Source organism: Crassostrea angulata, chromosome 10, assembly GCF_025612915.1.
Source record: "Crassostrea angulata isolate pt1a10 chromosome 10, ASM2561291v2, whole genome shotgun sequence".
Lineage (NCBI taxonomy): Eukaryota > Metazoa > Mollusca > Bivalvia > Ostreida > Ostreidae > Magallana > Magallana angulata.
Window position 1 is genome coordinate 47919965 of NC_069120.1, and position 17361 is coordinate 47937325.

Here is a 17361-nt window from a genome sequence, read left to right on the forward strand (position 1 = left end):
AGACATAAAAAAAAAAATTGAAATTATATTAAATTATAAGGTTTTTATATACAGAGCTAATAAACAAAAACATAGTATAAGATTTTCGTGTACTGGTAGTTTACATAGATGATTTGCATTTCAGTCAGACCTATGATGGTGGTATATGGTAATGTATTTTTAAATGTGATAGTGTTTATCATCATGTGTTGTCTTGGTGGCTTATAATCTAGAGTATAATCTTCATTATCTTTAACTTTTTCTGCATATATATGTATAAACATACAAGCATAAAATACACCTGTCACCTCTAACAGAGTAACAGAATGAACTGGATTTCCATATTTTTCATCTTTAAATTCATATCATGTCTAATTTCTTGCTGCTTTGTCCCATGTGTAACATCATGTCAAGTTATTTTGATTTCTTTTCTGTTGCGTGATATATATTTTATTGTACAATTTTATGTTTTCATTTATTTTTTTTTTGGAAAAAAATGAATAAAGTAAAAATGTAGCATTTTATAAATAGTGCCTGTTTGGGAGGGTAATAATTTCAACTGTTATCCTCCCAAACAGGCACTTTTTATTTTATTATACTGAATGTCTTAATTTTAGAGATTTTTTTTTACTGATTTAATATAGAAATGAAGTGAATTCCACTGTGAACCATACGCGCATAATTTACGCGCATGTAACAATTCGTTGTGTTACCCGTTGCTAAGTGTGTTGCTAACGCTGAGGGTAATAGAACGGATTATTAACTGCATCTAAACCAATCAGATTTCAGTATTTAACATGAAAGTATAATAATATATATTGGCACACACATAATCAATAATTCAATCATGATAAAATTACTATTTTAAAAGGAGTCCAATTGCATTTTATTTCAGAATATAAAGAAAATATATTATTAATTGTTTCAAAGATTCATTAGCTATATGATTTGAGAAGTTAAAAAAAAATATAATTTTACCTGCAATATGAAGCAATAAGGGGACTACCGTATACTTAGTACATTATAGTTAAATTTAAATCTTGTCTGTGTTTTTGCTATATAGGTATATATTCACTGCAGTGTACATGGCTAACAATATATTATTACTTACTGTGATGCGTTTAATAGTGCCAACAAAGAAAAGGAATATATTATAAAGATCTATAAATTTAGAGACCCTGAATTCAATAAATCAATAATGATTTGGCATCATAAAAGTCCAATTGCTTTTAATTTATTTTTAGTACTGGTGCAATGCTTTCATGGACTTTGGATTTCACTCACCTGTCACAACAACAAATGGAGTAGAAAGCCTTAATAAATCATTAAAGCACTTCTATTTAAAACTGGCAAACCCTGGAACACTGAGCACATTAATGAGAGTGGTCATCCAAGATTTTCTACCAGATTTGTTTCAGAACTATGTGATGTTGAATTACAGGTATGACAAATCAATTTTATCATTATGCGGTGGTTTTCAACAATTTATTAAACTTTTAATATGACACTGTGATTAGGTATGTCACTATTGGGTTTTATGCATTAGTTTTGAAATGAAATTTATTTCTTTTTGGATTGATTAACGATTATATCATATCATTATTTAGGGCAAGTTCCAACTTTAAATCCTATGATGCAAGCATTCCAAATTACTTGCATAACCGTCCTCGGACAGTTGTTGAACATTGCATGAAGAGGCTTCATTCAACTGATCAATTTGGGTCCGGAGACATAATTGGCACATCTAAGTCTTATACTGTTAAAAGTACGGAGAAAACATACCAGGTGACCATGGGAAGTGAAAAGGAGTTTCCCAGCTGTACATGTGAAGACTTTCGCAGGAACTTCCTTCCCTGTAAGCACTTTTTTGCTGTCTTCAAGTTTTCGAACCAGAGTTGGAGGAACTTATCTCCACTGTATATTGAGAGTCCCTATTTAAATCTTGATTTTGGTGCAATTAATACAACGACCAGAGAGCACGATATAGTTGTATCTTCTGACATAGCGAAAACTGGAGATGAAAACCAAGAAAAGGATGCTACAGGTTTACAAGAGAGCATAAAACTTCAGAGAGATGTTGTGGCTATTTTGAAAGCTTTGCAAAACAAAGCTTACATTTGCTCAAACAATGATGCTCTTAGTAAATGTATCCCCATTCTTAAGAGTGCGGATGACTTACTGTCAGCAAATGCTGAAAAGCAGGAGGGGCTGCCACTTAGGCAGGAGGACAAGTTTAGAAACCTGCCAAGAAGAAAAAAACACTTCAAACAGTTTGGAAAGTTTCAAAAAAGAGTTGGCAAGAAGGCAAAGACGATGAGAGACGCTTCAGTATTAGGTAGGTGTACTTCAGAAGGGATTTGATTTTTTTACACTAGCTAGCTTTTGATAAATATGATTCAAAGATATTCAAACATCTCTAATAATTTTCATAATATAGTTGCATGTAAATAGCCAAATAAGTATGAAGAGAAATGTGCTTACATGCATGAAATATGACATATACCTTCACATAATAGACATGTTGTAAATTTAGACATAGATGGGGGTGCAGATGCTATGAGTGATGGGGATGTTAGAAGAGAATCAAGGGAAGGTTCACTGCAAGTTGACTGCAAAAGAGGTAAATTATTATAATTGAAATGTATAATTGGTCGAGCTTCGGTGGTATGGAACATTTTCATATTGTGTTGTACCTGCTATTGAAATTACCGTTACTCAAGTATAATTTTATATATTTTTGGGTTTGAATCCCTCATGAGCTTTTATAATTTTTACCATAATTCCCAAAAATTAAAAAAAACCCATTTTTTTGAGGAAATACTGTAGAATTGAAAATTCTAAAATGGTGAAAGTATTTTGATTTTGATGTGCTGTTATCCTCGTTAATATCAAACAAGTGTCCAACACCACTTTAAGCATATCAAGATTTTATATGTACATGTATCATTTGAATACCACTCTCAAATATTACATGTAGGATATTACTTATAAAAGTGTTTATGGTAACTTAAGGAAAAAAGAAGGCAAAGTCCTTGAAGTTGAATAAAAAGAAGCAGGAAAAATATGAAGAACATTCTGATGTTGTGGTGGTGGAAGAAAACGTGAAAGAGATCAAAGGTATCAATCAAAAGTTTATGTTGTCTATTAACAATGATGTTCAATACCGGTAATTTAGCTAAATTAAAACATAATCATGTTTATGTGTTGATGTTTATATATTCAGTAATGCATTTCAAATTTATTGATTATGTTATCTGACAATTTATTTCATAACTTTTCAGAGCCTTTAAAGTCAACTCAAACATTTGTGGAACAAGATGACACAAACGGTATTTTAATGTAGATTTAATTTGTATATATAACTTTTTAATGTTCAAATGAGCAGCATTAATTTTTCACAGTCATTAAACGTGTAACAAAAATAAACATATATGAATGCTTTACATGTTTCCTTTTAATAATTTCTGGACTTAATAATGCTGCTTTTGTTTTGCCTCAGACTTAAATGTTGCAAGGTCATTGGATAAAACGTGTCACTTGATTCAAATTTCTAAAGTCGACAAGTTAACAGCAACATTACTTTCTCCAATTTATTAACATACTAAAGTTTGGATCCTCAATAAAACAAAATACTCATTATGTTTGTTAAGTACTGATTCTCTTCAGAAATACATGTATGTCTGGTTTTGTAAGTTCATAGAAGGCATGGATTTGCCTTGCCTTATGTGTACTTTCTGTACACAATATATAACAAATCTAATAAGTAAAAGTATACATTGTACATTCAAGCTTTTTGCATTACTGAAGTGAATATTTTAAAATGCTCTTGATATTAGTTTGGTCCTCCTTAGTATCTATATAGACTAGCTGTTTAGTTCAAATTGATTTAGTGATATCTTTTTATAGCATTCAAATTGGTGATGAAGTTATGGTCTTTGAAAGAAGACAATGATATTCCAGTTGCGAAGGTTGGAGGAAAAAATGTGTGCGACACTGACATAAGATCACTTCGGCCTGGTCAGTGGTTGACTGATATGGTAAAAACTGATAAAAATTATTTTTAGTATCAATCTTGTCTTCCAGAAACAATTTTATATTTCAGTTGATATATCAGCTATTGTTATGAACTGATTGCAAAGACCTTAATTTTACAATATAATGCAACTCAATACCCTGTACTTGATTTTGCTCTGTGTTACCATTAGTGAAAAAAAGAAAAGCATGGCTTAAGTTGTGTGTGTGTGTATTTATATACATGTATTGTTTAATCATTTATTTGCAGGTGATGGACAGCTACCTTTCATTATTGGCATTAGCTCAAACTGACATGGGGAAAAAAGTTGTTGACTTCGTTCACACAAAAATGACCAGTATAATTGAAGGTTCTTTTAGGATAAAAAAGCGAGATGGATCAAGAAAAAATATGAAGGAAGTAAGTTAATAAATTCTTCATTTCATAGATTTTGAAAAAAATAAAAGTTTATCCTTATAGGTCAGAAAGCAAACCAATTTTATAACATAAAGTATGCCAACCTAATTTAATTGGTTGATGCAAATTGTTGATGCAATATGAAAAAACATTGAACAGAATAAAAAATCAATAATATTTTAAATTTTAATTATGTTTTTTTTTTTTTTAGATTGAGGAACTTAATGCTGATATAATTCTTGGAACCTATTACAGATCATCTCATTGGACATTAGTGGTGAGTATCTACAGATGTATCTACAAAATATACATATGCAACACTAGTGCAAATATGTACTGATTTATTACTTTACTATTTTACATGCATGTATTATACTGACAACATGAATTATGCTTATGTTTTCAAGTTTAATTCATTATTTTAATATTAAAATTAGGTTGTTGAAATGAAACTTGGGAAGGTGTATTTCTACAACCCATGTGGTGAGAAAGCAGCAGAAATGAAAAAGATTGAAAGAAATTGGAGATTAATTTATTTTATAAATTTTATGACTGATTCATAATGTAATATAATCTAACAGTAATTTATTTTTCATCTGACATACAGGATAATAAAAAAAATAGCAATATATATCTTAATATGTTAGGGAGGAAGTTTAAGAATAACACACACTCACATTTTCTATAAATACTAAATTTGTTGAGTAAATGAAACAATTTAAATTTATAAATTATTGAAAAAGCTCCCTAATGTCTCAAATAAAGTACTTGTGAAATGCAAGAACTGGAACGTGTCTTAATTTGTCATCACATTTCTTTGATTTTAGGAAATATATTGAAGATTTGCAAACTTTATTGGGAACTTCTCACATCCCACCTAGAGAATGGAGTGTTACATCTGTTGCCCACTCAAAACAACGGGATTCATATAATTGCGGAGTGTATTGTTTAATAGTATGGGTTATTTTTAATATTAACATCAAAATGACATAAATCATGACATAATGTCTTTTATTATGATATTACCTGTGTTTGTATACCTATGTAACACTTATGCTAAAATATTAATATTGATCTTCCAGATATTTTTTTTAAATGCACATATATTTAATATATGAGAATGAATTAATGTATAAACATTGTACTAACCATAAGTCACTATCTTAAACAATGCAGTGTATCAAGATGTGAGTAATTAATATAATATGTCAATTATATTGCGCATGCAAAGATGAACAGTATGATTTAATTTTGTAGTTTGCAGAGAAGCATTTATCAAACAAATTTGAAGATCTGAATTCCATCAATGAATCTGATTTAAAGACAATGAGGATGGCAGTTGCAAAACATTTAATGCTGTATGAAGGTAAATCCCCAAAGAAATTAGTGAAAAATTGCATATTTATTTTAATCAAAGCTTTTTATTGATATGGTTGTAAAATATGAAGTGTAGTATTCAGCGAGACTAAAAAAAACACTAAGTGTTTTGTTTTTTTATTTTAAATTTCATGCAACTTAATTTTTGAAATCGTTGAAATTGTGATTCTACAGTAATACTGTGCATATTTTTTTGTTTGTTGACATGCAAATTTAGTAAAGTAAACATTCTAAATTGCATATAAAGTAAGTGCAGAAATACTGGGGTTGAAGTAATTCAAGTTTTAGCATCTAGCATAAAATTGTTAAATGTTGAAATGCTAATTCATGAAAACAATTTTCACTTGCTACTGTCACTGTTTTTTAGTGTATCTGACTGGTTGCTGTCCAAAATGTGGATTTGACATTGGGACTGAGGAATTTGTGAGTACATTGAATATTTTAAGCAGTTTTTAAATCTGCATCAAATATATATTTCTGCCATACTACATATCAACTGAGTATGATTCAGCTGCATGTTTCTTCTGTTAAAGTGAGTTTAACTTGATACCTGGTAATTAAGTGAGCCTTTCTAATCTTCTTTCTGTCTTTGTAAATATTTTCTTAACATTACCTTAATTTTTAAATTTTATCCCCCTAACTGAACAAAACATTACCAATTTCAAAGAAGTTTTACACAAATGGCCTTTACATTTTTTTTTAGTCAAGAGACACACTATTATCAAAGGGGTATGGTGACTTGTGTGAAAATAGCCCATACCAAAACATTCTCACAATTTGCTCATGAGCAGCTCACGTGAGGACTAACTAGATTTCCTCACGTGAGTTGCTCATGTGAGTCTTATGTGCAATTTAACATGCAAATTAGGTAAAATGCTCACGTGAGAAAAATTCTGCACACGAGCATTTTTTGCTCACGCGAGGAATAGATCTGCTCACCAAGAGTTTTGCTCACATGAGGCTCATGAGGCTTATGAGACTCATGAGGCTCATGTGCTACATTGCTCACTTCAAAGACAATGGACAAAAATTGAAATTAAAATCATCAATATCAGGGATGGGGTAATTGAAAAAAGTATTTGTAATTGAGTGTAATTAATTACATTTTTCAAAGTATTTGAAAGTAATTGGTAATTGAGTCTGTCTTCAATTACAAGTAATTGAATGTATTTAAATACATTCCTAAAATATTGTGTATTTTCAATTACTTTTCAATTACATCTCAATTACTTTTCTCCAAGTTTAAGATATAATAAAGGTGTCTTATAATGATAAATAGATTTTATACATGTTTGGCATGGACTTTCATGCGCGGATCTAGAGGGGGGGTCGGGGGGGTCCGGACCCCCCCTGGAAAATGAAAATTTATTAAATTTACATAGTAAAATTATCGCGAAAATATGCCTCGGACCCCCCCTGGCAAACACAATTATCCTTCGGACCCCCCCTGGAAAAATTTTCTGGATCCTCGCATGACTTTTGTTTATACAATAATTAAATGTCCCATAATGTTTCATATGTTTATACAGTATGACACACTGCCCAGAGCAATAGGTAAAGATCTAATTTTGTGGAGGTGTGAACTCCTCCAATACCCAAGAACCCCAATTGATTTTAGACTGAACTGAACTAATTTTAGACTAAAGGGAATCAAAATATCTCATTCTTGTGAATTATAGCAATTATTATTTATATACTGATATGCTGTACTGCCAAAAGTTGTACTTTCTCAATAAACATAGTTTTAATATGTGAATAAAAATTAATTAACTATAGAGAAAATATTATTCTGAACCAAAAATGAACTCAATGGTACTTAATGAATTTAATGTTTAAGAAAATTTTCAAGAAATCTGATCTGAACTGAACTATACAACCTTTAAAAAAATAACCGTACATATAGCCCTGTATATCTTAATGTCATTAATATATGTACATGTTCTCAAGATTTAAAAAAATAAAACTTAAGTATTTGAAATGTAATTAATTACATTTATCAAAGTAATTGAGGGTAATTAATTACATTTTAAAAAATCAATGTAATTGTAATTGCAAGTAATTGATAAAATTGTCAATGTATTTGAAAGTAATTAATTACTTTTCAAAGTAATTGACCCCAACTCTGATCAATATATATTTACATCAGTCATTTTAAAAATACAATTTCATACATTGTTTAACATAATATTTACATAAATCTTTAGAAAGTTTACCAATAATAAATGCTGGCATGTTAAAACTTGTATTGCAGTTTGATCACACAAAGCAGTGTAGCACACAGACGGACTTGGGAAAAAAATCACAGTTCACAGTAGGCAAAGTTCAATTTAACCATACATACAAAGTAGTTCATAAGTGCTGCACGAACACTGGCTGCATTACAATCGATCGAGGCATTCGTCTCCAACATTCCAAATGTCCTTTCTTTGACAGTGCAGTCTCGTGTCTCACATGCTCTCTGATTTCACACATAAACTGTAAACCACACAAACAGCTGACTACCAGAACATCACAATAATATCCAAATTGACACAACCAGACTTCAGCATGTATAACTTCTCCATTACTTAAATTACGTCTTCACTTTTTTTGTTGCATCATTCATAAAATCAGCGAGCTTTTCATGGTTTTCTTCATGTCTGTGCAACTCAGGGCAGGCCTATTGGAAAGATATATAAATTTGATATCAGTGAAATTGTTAAAAGTTTTCATATTTCAAGCAGTTTTTAAGAAAATCATTATATAATACTGCAACTATTAATATTATCAGATTCTACACAAGAAAAACATGAACTCTTTTCTTCGTGTCATAAAATCGTTAATCAGTGTTAATAATAAAAAGAATGTAGTTAGAATTATTTGTTCAAAAATTATTGTCAAGTAAAATGTCAAAGAAAAAAATAACGTGTGTTTTACATTCGATACACCGGTATTTGCCTGATGGTCAGTTGTAAATTGTTTAACCCCGTTTTAAAGATAGATGCTAAGATCACAGTATTTCGTTTCATATTCATTCTAATTACAAACACGTTTAACTGCCATTCAAGTGATTCAAAGAATATATTTTAACAAGTTAATGCTCAACTTACTTGAAGTGCTCATACAGAAGATGCAGGGGGTGTCGACACTCGATTCATTCATTCAGATTCTTCCTCTGTTCAGCCGTGGATTTTTCACACTAAAACACTCCATAGACGAATACCCCATTGACAACGTAGTTTTTAACCTTATCAACCAGTAGTACCGTACAGAATCAGATAATTCCCTTTTTAATTCATTTCCCGTCATCTGTGATGGTAGACAACATGGCGGAATCGAATATGAAAATTGACGGCTGGCATTTAATCGACCAATGAGCGCGCGCGTAGCTTAGACTGGTTCCCCCGCCACTGCGTTATTTACTTCGTTTTGGGCGGGAGGGAGAACCAGACTAGCGGGTAACTTTACATTAAAACAAAAGTAAAAGTAGAAACAAACAGCTTACGAAAAATCACAATATCAAGCTGTTTTGTCAGATTCTCATATCTAAATCGTAAGTTGAGTGATAATTGAATTTAGGAAAAAAAGAATATAACGTTACCCCCCCCCCCCAAAAAAAACCTGACAGTTTGGTGTTCACGAAAAAAAAATGGGGTGGGGGAGGGGGTGTCAAAATGTACTTGTTAACAAAATTTTGCAATTGCTTACGTGAGGAAAAAGGATGTAATTTTTTTTTTTTTTTTCATTTTGATTTAACTTTGATACTGCATATACTGACTAAGTCCAATTTCCTAACCTCTTGCTCACGTGAGAAAGTTGAACTTAGAAAAAAAATCTACCATCAATGTATCTGTATAGCCTGTTGCTTACGTGAGCAATTCGAATAGAATTTTGCTCATGAGCAATCAGGTGAGCAAATTTTTGCACATGTGCATTTTGGTTAGTATTTTCCTCCCTAACAGAGACTAACAATCTGCACATGAGCAAAATGAATTCCTACCTAATTTGCATACATTTCTTACTAGATTCTCATGTGCTTCTCATGAGCTGCTCATGAGCATTTGTTAGAATGTTTGGTACGGGCGTGCATTTATTCATGGGGGGGGGGGGGGGGGTATTATTCTACCACATTTGTCTCTAATCCTGTAGCAGTCCAAATCTGTAAATGATAATATATGAGAAGCTTCTTTCTAATTTTTACAATTTGTTGTTTAACTTGTAAAGGATTAAAGGTAAATATGATATATGTGTTGTAGATCAAATGCAAGACATGCCACAGAGCTTTTCATTTTCGAAGTTATTGCATTGAAGAGGAACTTAAGAGTTTGGGAGAGTCTGAGAGGTTTCAATGTAGACTCTGCAAAATAAATTGGGTAAATTTACATGTATAGGGCTTTAATGTATATTAATTTATCTTCATTATATACTAGTTTTTTGTTTTAATAAATTGAGAATTTGATAGACATGTTTGTGTATTTATTTATTTCTGCTATAGCCAGTTCTTAAAGACAGAACAGAAGAAGAGCAAGGGTCAGAAGAAGAGCAAGGGTCAGAAGAAGAGCAAGGGCCAGAGGAGCAAAGGCCAGAGGAAGGGTCAGAAGAAGAGCAAAGGCCAGAGGAAGGGTCAGAAGAAGAGCAAGGGCCAGAGGAGCAAAGGCCAGAGCAACGTTTGGAAAAAGAGCAGGGGCCAGAAGAAGAGCAGGGGCCAGAAGAAGAGAAAGAAGTACAAGACAAGGTAATTTACTGTTTGACATAATTTTACATGAACCAGATTCATGAATATAACTTCTGACAAAATCACCCTATTATAAAGTTGTGAATTGGGTCTATTATTTTGAAAGATCCAGGGAAAAAAAGAAGAGGAAACATCCTTTCAAGAAAATGCGGCACATATATGAATTATTCATATCATTGTTTTAGAAAATTAAAAGACAAAAGAAAGTTACTTCTGCAATTAAAGAGCCTTCATTTAATAATTGTTCACACCCTCTCTTTCTTTTATGTATATATTTAATATGCCATGTCTTATTAAAAGCAAATATTTTTGTACTACTAATAGGTTTAGTTTCCTTAAAAATCTTTCTCGCTGATGTCTTCATCAGCAATCACTCTCACTGATGGTGTGCAAAATGTACTTTGTAGTTTTCAGAGTATATGTGAAATCATGTGCAATGAGATGCTAAGTGATATGTTATCAATTTCTACTGTAGGCAGTCTTTGTGGATGGAAAAGAATTGGAGCTTGAGAATCCAACAGAGGTAATTCATTGACAGAACTTCACATGAAATCTGATCTTTATCCACTATCTGTTACATATGAGTATATATATATTATGTGTGTGTTTGTGTGTGAGGACATTCACCTTTCGAATTGCTCTTTAATCAAATTTCTCTTTTCCTGTTTACTCATTTCCTAAAAAAAATTCATTTTTTTTAAAAGAACCTTAAAGGAGAAGAAAAGAGATACTTCTTTCGAGCAAATGCTGGGCAAGTATGTGTCACCTTAAGGATAAAATATCAATTTATGGTCATGGTTAAAAATAAAATAAAAATGAATTACTTCTGCATGTGATATTTGATTTGTTAAGACTAAAATTTTAGATTTTGATACAAATTGTATAAAAATGAACACAAAGATACAGATGTATGATCATCTTTCAGAAAAGGAAAAGAAGTTCTTTTCTGTATTCTGATATAAGAGGAAGGTAAAAATATGCATGATTTTAAATTCAGTTAGTATATTAACATTCACGTAGTAAGAATGTTTATCCTTATTACAGGTATTTGCTCTAAAATGTTAAAATTTAACAGCTGTTAAACAGTAAAACAAAATATTGAATTCATTTAAAAAATGTATGAAAAATGTGACTACATTGAATTAATTCATGCGTGTAACAAGTTTCTGAGTTCTGTGTTAACTTGATGAAAAAATGAATCCATAATTGTATTTTATAAATAGACCCATCCTGTCTCCAATTATGCATGGTGTATTTAATTTCAGTTTTAAAGCATGGTTCTGATTTTTGCAGCATGTACGTTATATACTGCTGCCTTAGCAGTTGTGTGTTTACTAGTTGCGATGTAACAATAATAGCATTTGCAATGATATCAACCTTTTAAATATACATGTACTAGTATTTCATTAAGAGTTTTGCACGAAACTTTGACGGATTTTGTCTGATTTCATTCATTAAAGCTAAACACCACTTGTAAATAGGCGCTGTCCGCCATATTTCTCTTTCATCACCGCTACCCCTGCAACCCCTATATAAGCAGCAGACCTCTTAACAGTTTAAAGTACATGTATTTCGCTGTAGAGGTCTTACCTGTGGGAACGTACATCTTGCCTCGGAGAGTTACTCTGTCGCGATAAAATTATCAAATTTCACACACTTTTTCCAAGCCAGAAGAATACTAATTTCTAATGAACAGGTCAATGCAGAATATGCACTTAATAATTATTAAAATTATTATATTTCTTTGGCATCATTGTAACGGTATATGTGAGCATCATGAGTATATATATGGTATATAATAAATATGCTTACTGTTTTGTTATATTTTAAAGATATCCAACTTCAGGAAAGAGAGAAAAAATGGATAAAAAAATGTAAGTGCCGAGTTTTCATTGATTTTGTTTTGTTTCCATTCCATTTAATTCAATTTGTCATGATAAAAAGACATGATTGTAACAAAAAATTGGCAATTTCAATTGTTTGTGTCATTGACCATTTCTGTTGCAGTACATATTCAGTTGCCAGGCACGTAGCATCGTTTTTGAAAGTGGGGGGGCCAGACTCATCCAAAAATTCTTGACAAGCAAAAAAAAAAAAAAAGGAAAGTTTAAGTTTCCCAAAATCTTCAAAATCCTAATCCGGGGGGGGGGGGGGGGGGGGGGGGGGGCTGGCGTACTATATAACTTCAATTTCACTCCTCTTTTCATATTTTCATATCAATTTTTTACATACTTCCACAAAAGTGGGGGGGGGGGGGGCAACTCCATGATTATTCCATTTTTTATATGTGAATTTTAAAAAAATTGTTGCTGCGAGAGGGGGGGGGGGGGGGCAGGCCCCCCCTGATGCTACGTGCATGGTTGCTAGCTTAGTATTAGGATGTCTAGTGTTGTTGATTTTATCTACTGCTATATTTAGCTAAACAAATATATTTGATTCTATTTACAGACCTAATACATGTGGAACAGATTCCGAGGAGGAAAATTTGGGAACATCAGGTAAGTAAAACAAAATAAAATGATTTAGTAACCCTTAGAAGAACCTATATAAAAGTTGATCTTAAACATTTCAATATTGTGACTAAGTGTATAAGAATCAAAGTATGACAATATTTGAAAATTAATTACGCACATACATCGATTAAAAATTGATGATGATACATGGCATTACTCTTTTCAGCAGTGGATTTGTCCTTTATTAAAAAGCAGGTAATTATTCATCATTCAAATCCTAATTCCGGACAAGTTTATTGAATCAAGTGATTTATGATTATCTTATATCGTCAACTGCATATTTTTGCACTGAGAATATAATGATGTTTATAATTAATTTAATATGCATGTACTGTAGAATCATCTAAATCATTGAGGATTGTCGACATTTTATAATTCATTGAGATGTAATTTCATGGGTTTGTTTCTTTGCATAATAGATAAAGATATGTTTCATCGTACGCCTTTGAAATTTTATACACAGAATAAAGCTATTCTCGGGATTTTTTGTCATTATTTTAAATGAATTGTACTCATCAACCTTTGTAATACTCCAAGTAAATTGCGAAATTTGGTGCATATTCACATTTTAAGATGACCCCCACTTAAAACCTGGGCAGAAAAAATTATTCCTATTGAAGGAAATGTACCTGTATTTTTGAGATGTGGCATCTGAAAGGAACCAGATGGTAGATTTTCTTTTAATTTCACAAATAAACTAGAGCTGGTGTACTTTATTTATTCTTAAAATAACAAAGAATTTTGCTGTTATAGTTTTCATTTACACCCCCCCCCATTACCAAATTGGCACCTTAAATAGTTTTCGATCCTTTTTCAGATATCAAACATTGAGAAAGAATTGGTTGAGATAATGAATTGTGCCAACTTAGAATGGTATGTATATATTACTTCAGTCATTTGATTTTGTTATTTTAAGATACCTACGGTCGAATATATTTTAAACCTAACAGTATTCGTATAATTACCTCTTATTCTTATTTTCAGCATGGAAGCAAATCACAAGAGACATCATGAATTTCTTTGTGACCCTACATCCTTTTATGAAAGAGAAAGGCTTAATTTTGCTTTTGGTGCATCATATTTTACAGCCTCTGTAAGTATTCATTAACATTTTAATGTTTTTATGTCAAAATATTTAATAGAATCCTTTGTACATGTTGTATATGTCTCTTTGATTATGGTAATCTTATTAATATGTGACATTAACGGCACCAAAAGATTTCACATTATCTACATTCAGATGGAGTATAGCTCAAGTGAGCTATTCTGATCACTTTTTGTCCAGCGTTTGTCTGTCTGTCTGTCTTTCAACGTTTTACATTTTCAATGTCTTTAGAATTGACTACTAGGCTGTTAAATATCTAGTAAAATGCAATATAATTTTTAATCATGAATTTTAATAGCAAAATTTCATTATACATTTTTATAATGAATAGTTTTCATGTTCTTAATACATGTTAATTACTTTCAACCATCTCAAAACACATATTTTGGATTTATGTAAAGTGTTGTCTTTTGTAGGTTGTTGAAGAACTACAGATGACTCTTCGTGAGCACATGTCTAGCAGAAAAATGTTGCCTGGGTAAATAAAAAGTTCTTTCTTTAATCAACATAAACATGTAAATGTAATCATACTGATTAGTAAAACAGCCTGATATTCAATTATGGGTTATTATTCTCTCACTTCACGATGTCAACTGGCCCAAAATATACTTCCTTAATTAAGAGATACTTAATTTGTGGGTGTGATGTTATCATATCTGTCAATTTTTAAAGGTCAGTGTTATATCAGACTCTTGTTTAAAATCCAAACTCTATATTTTCTACATTTGGTATTACATTTGTATCTGCCATCAACTACATCCACGAAGTGTTTGAAGAATTAAGGGTGTGAAATGATTTTAATGTCGGAGGTTCCTGCCGAAGCAAATTTCTCTAATTATATATTTTTCATCCTAATACCCTGTACTAAAATAAGGCTCTTTGAAATACTGTATACAGAGTTATTTTTGCCCCATGTTATTTTTGCTCTTCTTCACTTGCACATGTTTTTGCCTTGTTTTGAATTCCCCCTCAAAAAGTAATGTTAAAAGAGAGATTATTAGAGCATGTTGAGACATAGTAATTCTTCCAGTATCAAAATTTCCTGCCTGCACGAAAATAAAACTAGGGTCAATATTTCTCTGTATACATGAGTAATCCCCATCTTAATTATGTATAATTCATTTTAAAGTAGAAGGCAGGTTTTTTTTCTAGAAATATCAGAACTTTAACTAATACTGTCTTTTTATTATTATTCCAGGTCCATATATAGCAGTTATTATACTTTTAAAGATCTAAAAAACAACATCCTGGAGGAGCTGTTAAAAGAGTATCGAATGTAAGTACATATGTATGAGCTATCAAAAGGTATTGGTAACTTGCCATAACTTACTTCTTGTTTTTCAAGAGCTCAATATTATAGGTTATCAGTTTGATTTTGACATATCTACGGTATTTTTACTTTTTATCTTAAAAGTTACACATTTTGTTTATAATTGTTTGCTCTATGGATTTTATTAATCATACAAATTGTTTTATTTCATTATTCATTCATTATTTACAGAATTGGCATGCACTATATGACCCATGTTTTGATGAAGGAGGCCATTGTTCTTTGTGTCTGTCTCAGAACAGGACTGCCATTAGAAGAGGCTGACAAAAGATGCAAAGAAACCGAGACATCAATGAGGAGGATGTTAAAGAAGAATAAATAAAGAGGACAGTCTGAATGGCCAAGTTGCATGCAATATCTCTTGAGAAATGATTTTTGAATAATGCTACTTATCTAAGCGAGTTGTATTTATAAGGACAAATTATAATAATTATTAATATTTGTTATTGCCATTAATCTTCAATGTACCTGCATATGTTTTATATCTTACAAGGGTATGTGCAGCCAATTTTCTACAGTAATACAATTAATTTGTTGAAAAAAGTTTGTATAGTGTATGTATATACATGTATGTATTGTTTGTTATGATTTTGCCCAGAGTAGTATATAATAATGTAAACATTTCTCATTAAATAGATAGGATATTTACTGATAAATCCACATTGAATGTTGATTTGCACCAAATTGTATGACTTATCTGATCCAGGGGCCCCTGGCAACCCCAGGTGACGATATATCCAAGGGTTTCTGGGGAGATTTTACCTCACATGTTATATAATTTATTGAATACAAAAAAGTAATCATTTCCAAAATACATACCTTTTTAATGTTGATTTTATTATTGTTTTGTGTTTCTCCCTTCGAAATTTGAGATTGTATTAAGTTTATATGCAGTTCGTCAATTTTACTTGCAAAAAATAATGTAAAAACTTACTCCCTTGTTGTTTCAATCTTGTTTAAATAACAAAAACTAAGTATTTCATAAACATTAGGTCTTACTAAATTCACGGGCCTCATATCTTGTACTGTATAGGGTGTCGATGAGTTCACGGGCCTCATAGCTTGTACTATATAGAGTGTCGTTGAGTTCACGGGCCTCTTATCTAGTATTATATAGAGTGTCGATGAGTTCACGGGCCTCTTATCTAGTATTATATATAGTGTCGATGAGTTCACGGGCCTCATATCTAGTATTTTATGGAGTGTCGATGAGTTCACGGGCCTCTTATCTAGTATTATATAGAGTGTTACTGAGTTCACGGGCCTTTTATTTAGTACAATATAGAGTGTCGATGAGTTCACGGGCCTCATATCTTGTACTGTATAGGGTGTCGATGAGTTCACGGGCCTCATATCTTGTACTGTATAGGGTGTCGATGAGTTCACGGGCCTCATATCTAATATTTTATGGAGTGTCGATGAGTTCACGGGCCTCTTATCTAGTATTATATAGAGTGTTACTGAGTTCACGGGCCTCATATCTTGTACAATATAGAGTGTCGATGAGTTCACAGGCCTCATATGTAGTTTAATATAGTGTGTCGATGAGTTCACGGGCCTCATATCTTGTACTATATAGAGTGTTTCTGAGTTCACGGGCCTCATATCTTGTACAATATAGAGTGTCGATGAGTTCACGGGCCTCATATGTAGTTTAATATAGTGTGTCGATGAGTTCACGGGCCTTTTATTTAGTACAATATAGAGTGTCGATGAGTTCACGGGCCTCATATCTAGTATTTTATGGAGTGTTGATGAGTTCACGGGCCTCATATCTAGTATTATATGGAGTTTTACTGAGTTCACGGGCCTCTTATCTAGTATTATATAGAGTGTTACTGAGTTCACGGGCCTTTTATTTAGTACAATATAGAGTGTCGATGAGTTCACGGGCCTCATATCTTGTACTATATA

At 31.8% G+C, this 17361-nt stretch overlaps 3 protein-coding genes across 3 annotated transcripts in view; 2 read left to right on the plus strand and 1 right to left on the minus strand.

Annotated features, from left to right (window-relative positions):
- LOC128166985 (kelch-like protein 21) overlaps positions 1–17361 on the minus strand; it is a 31526-nt gene that overhangs the window by 9682 nt on the left and 4483 nt on the right. The window lies entirely within an intron of this gene.
- On the plus strand, positions 966–13445 carry LOC128166991 (uncharacterized). Its single transcript, XM_052832475.1, has 18 exons — positions 966–2314; positions 2513–2599; positions 2992–3096; positions 3261–3308; positions 3886–4016; positions 4262–4411; positions 4620–4685; positions 4846–4932; positions 5234–5362; positions 5666–5774; positions 6153–6208; positions 10021–10137; positions 10260–10499; positions 10975–11022; positions 11204–11254; positions 12332–12373; positions 12948–12997; positions 13179–13445. Exons 1-16 carry the CDS (start codon positions 1669–1671, stop codon positions 12365–12367), a joined length of 2106 nt encoding a protein of 701 aa, XP_052688435.1. The 5' UTR covers positions 966–1668; the 3' UTR covers positions 12368–12373; positions 12948–12997; positions 13179–13445.
- On the plus strand, positions 13053–16456 carry LOC128166987 (uncharacterized). Its single transcript, XM_052832472.1, has 6 exons — positions 13053–13207; positions 13830–13885; positions 13997–14105; positions 14534–14595; positions 15316–15393; positions 15619–16456. The coding sequence occupies exons 1-6, from the start codon at positions 13160–13162 to the stop codon at positions 15767–15769; spliced, it is 504 nt and encodes a 167-aa protein (XP_052688432.1). The 5' UTR covers positions 13053–13159; the 3' UTR covers positions 15770–16456.

Coding starts and splice junctions, on each gene's coding strand:
- LOC128166991 (XM_052832475.1), top strand. CDS start 1,669: ATGAAGAGGCTTCATTCAACTGATCAATTTGGGTCCGGAGACATAATT. Junction 4,933..5,233: donor AAAAGATTGAAAGAAATTGG/AGATTAATTTAT, acceptor TTCTTTGATTTT/AGGAAATATATTGAAGATTT. Junction 5,775..6,152: donor ACATTTAATGCTGTATGAAG/GTAAATCCCCAA, acceptor ACTGTTTTTTAG/TGTATCTGACTGGTTGCTGT.
- LOC128166987 (XM_052832472.1), top strand. CDS start 13,160: ATGGCATTACTCTTTTCAGCAGTGGATTTGTCCTTTATTAAAAAGCAG. Junction 13,208..13,829: donor TGTCCTTTATTAAAAAGCAG/GTAATTATTCAT, acceptor ATCCTTTTTCAG/ATATCAAACATTGAGAAAGA. Junction 15,394..15,618: donor CTGTTAAAAGAGTATCGAAT/GTAAGTACATAT, acceptor CATTATTTACAG/AATTGGCATGCACTATATGA.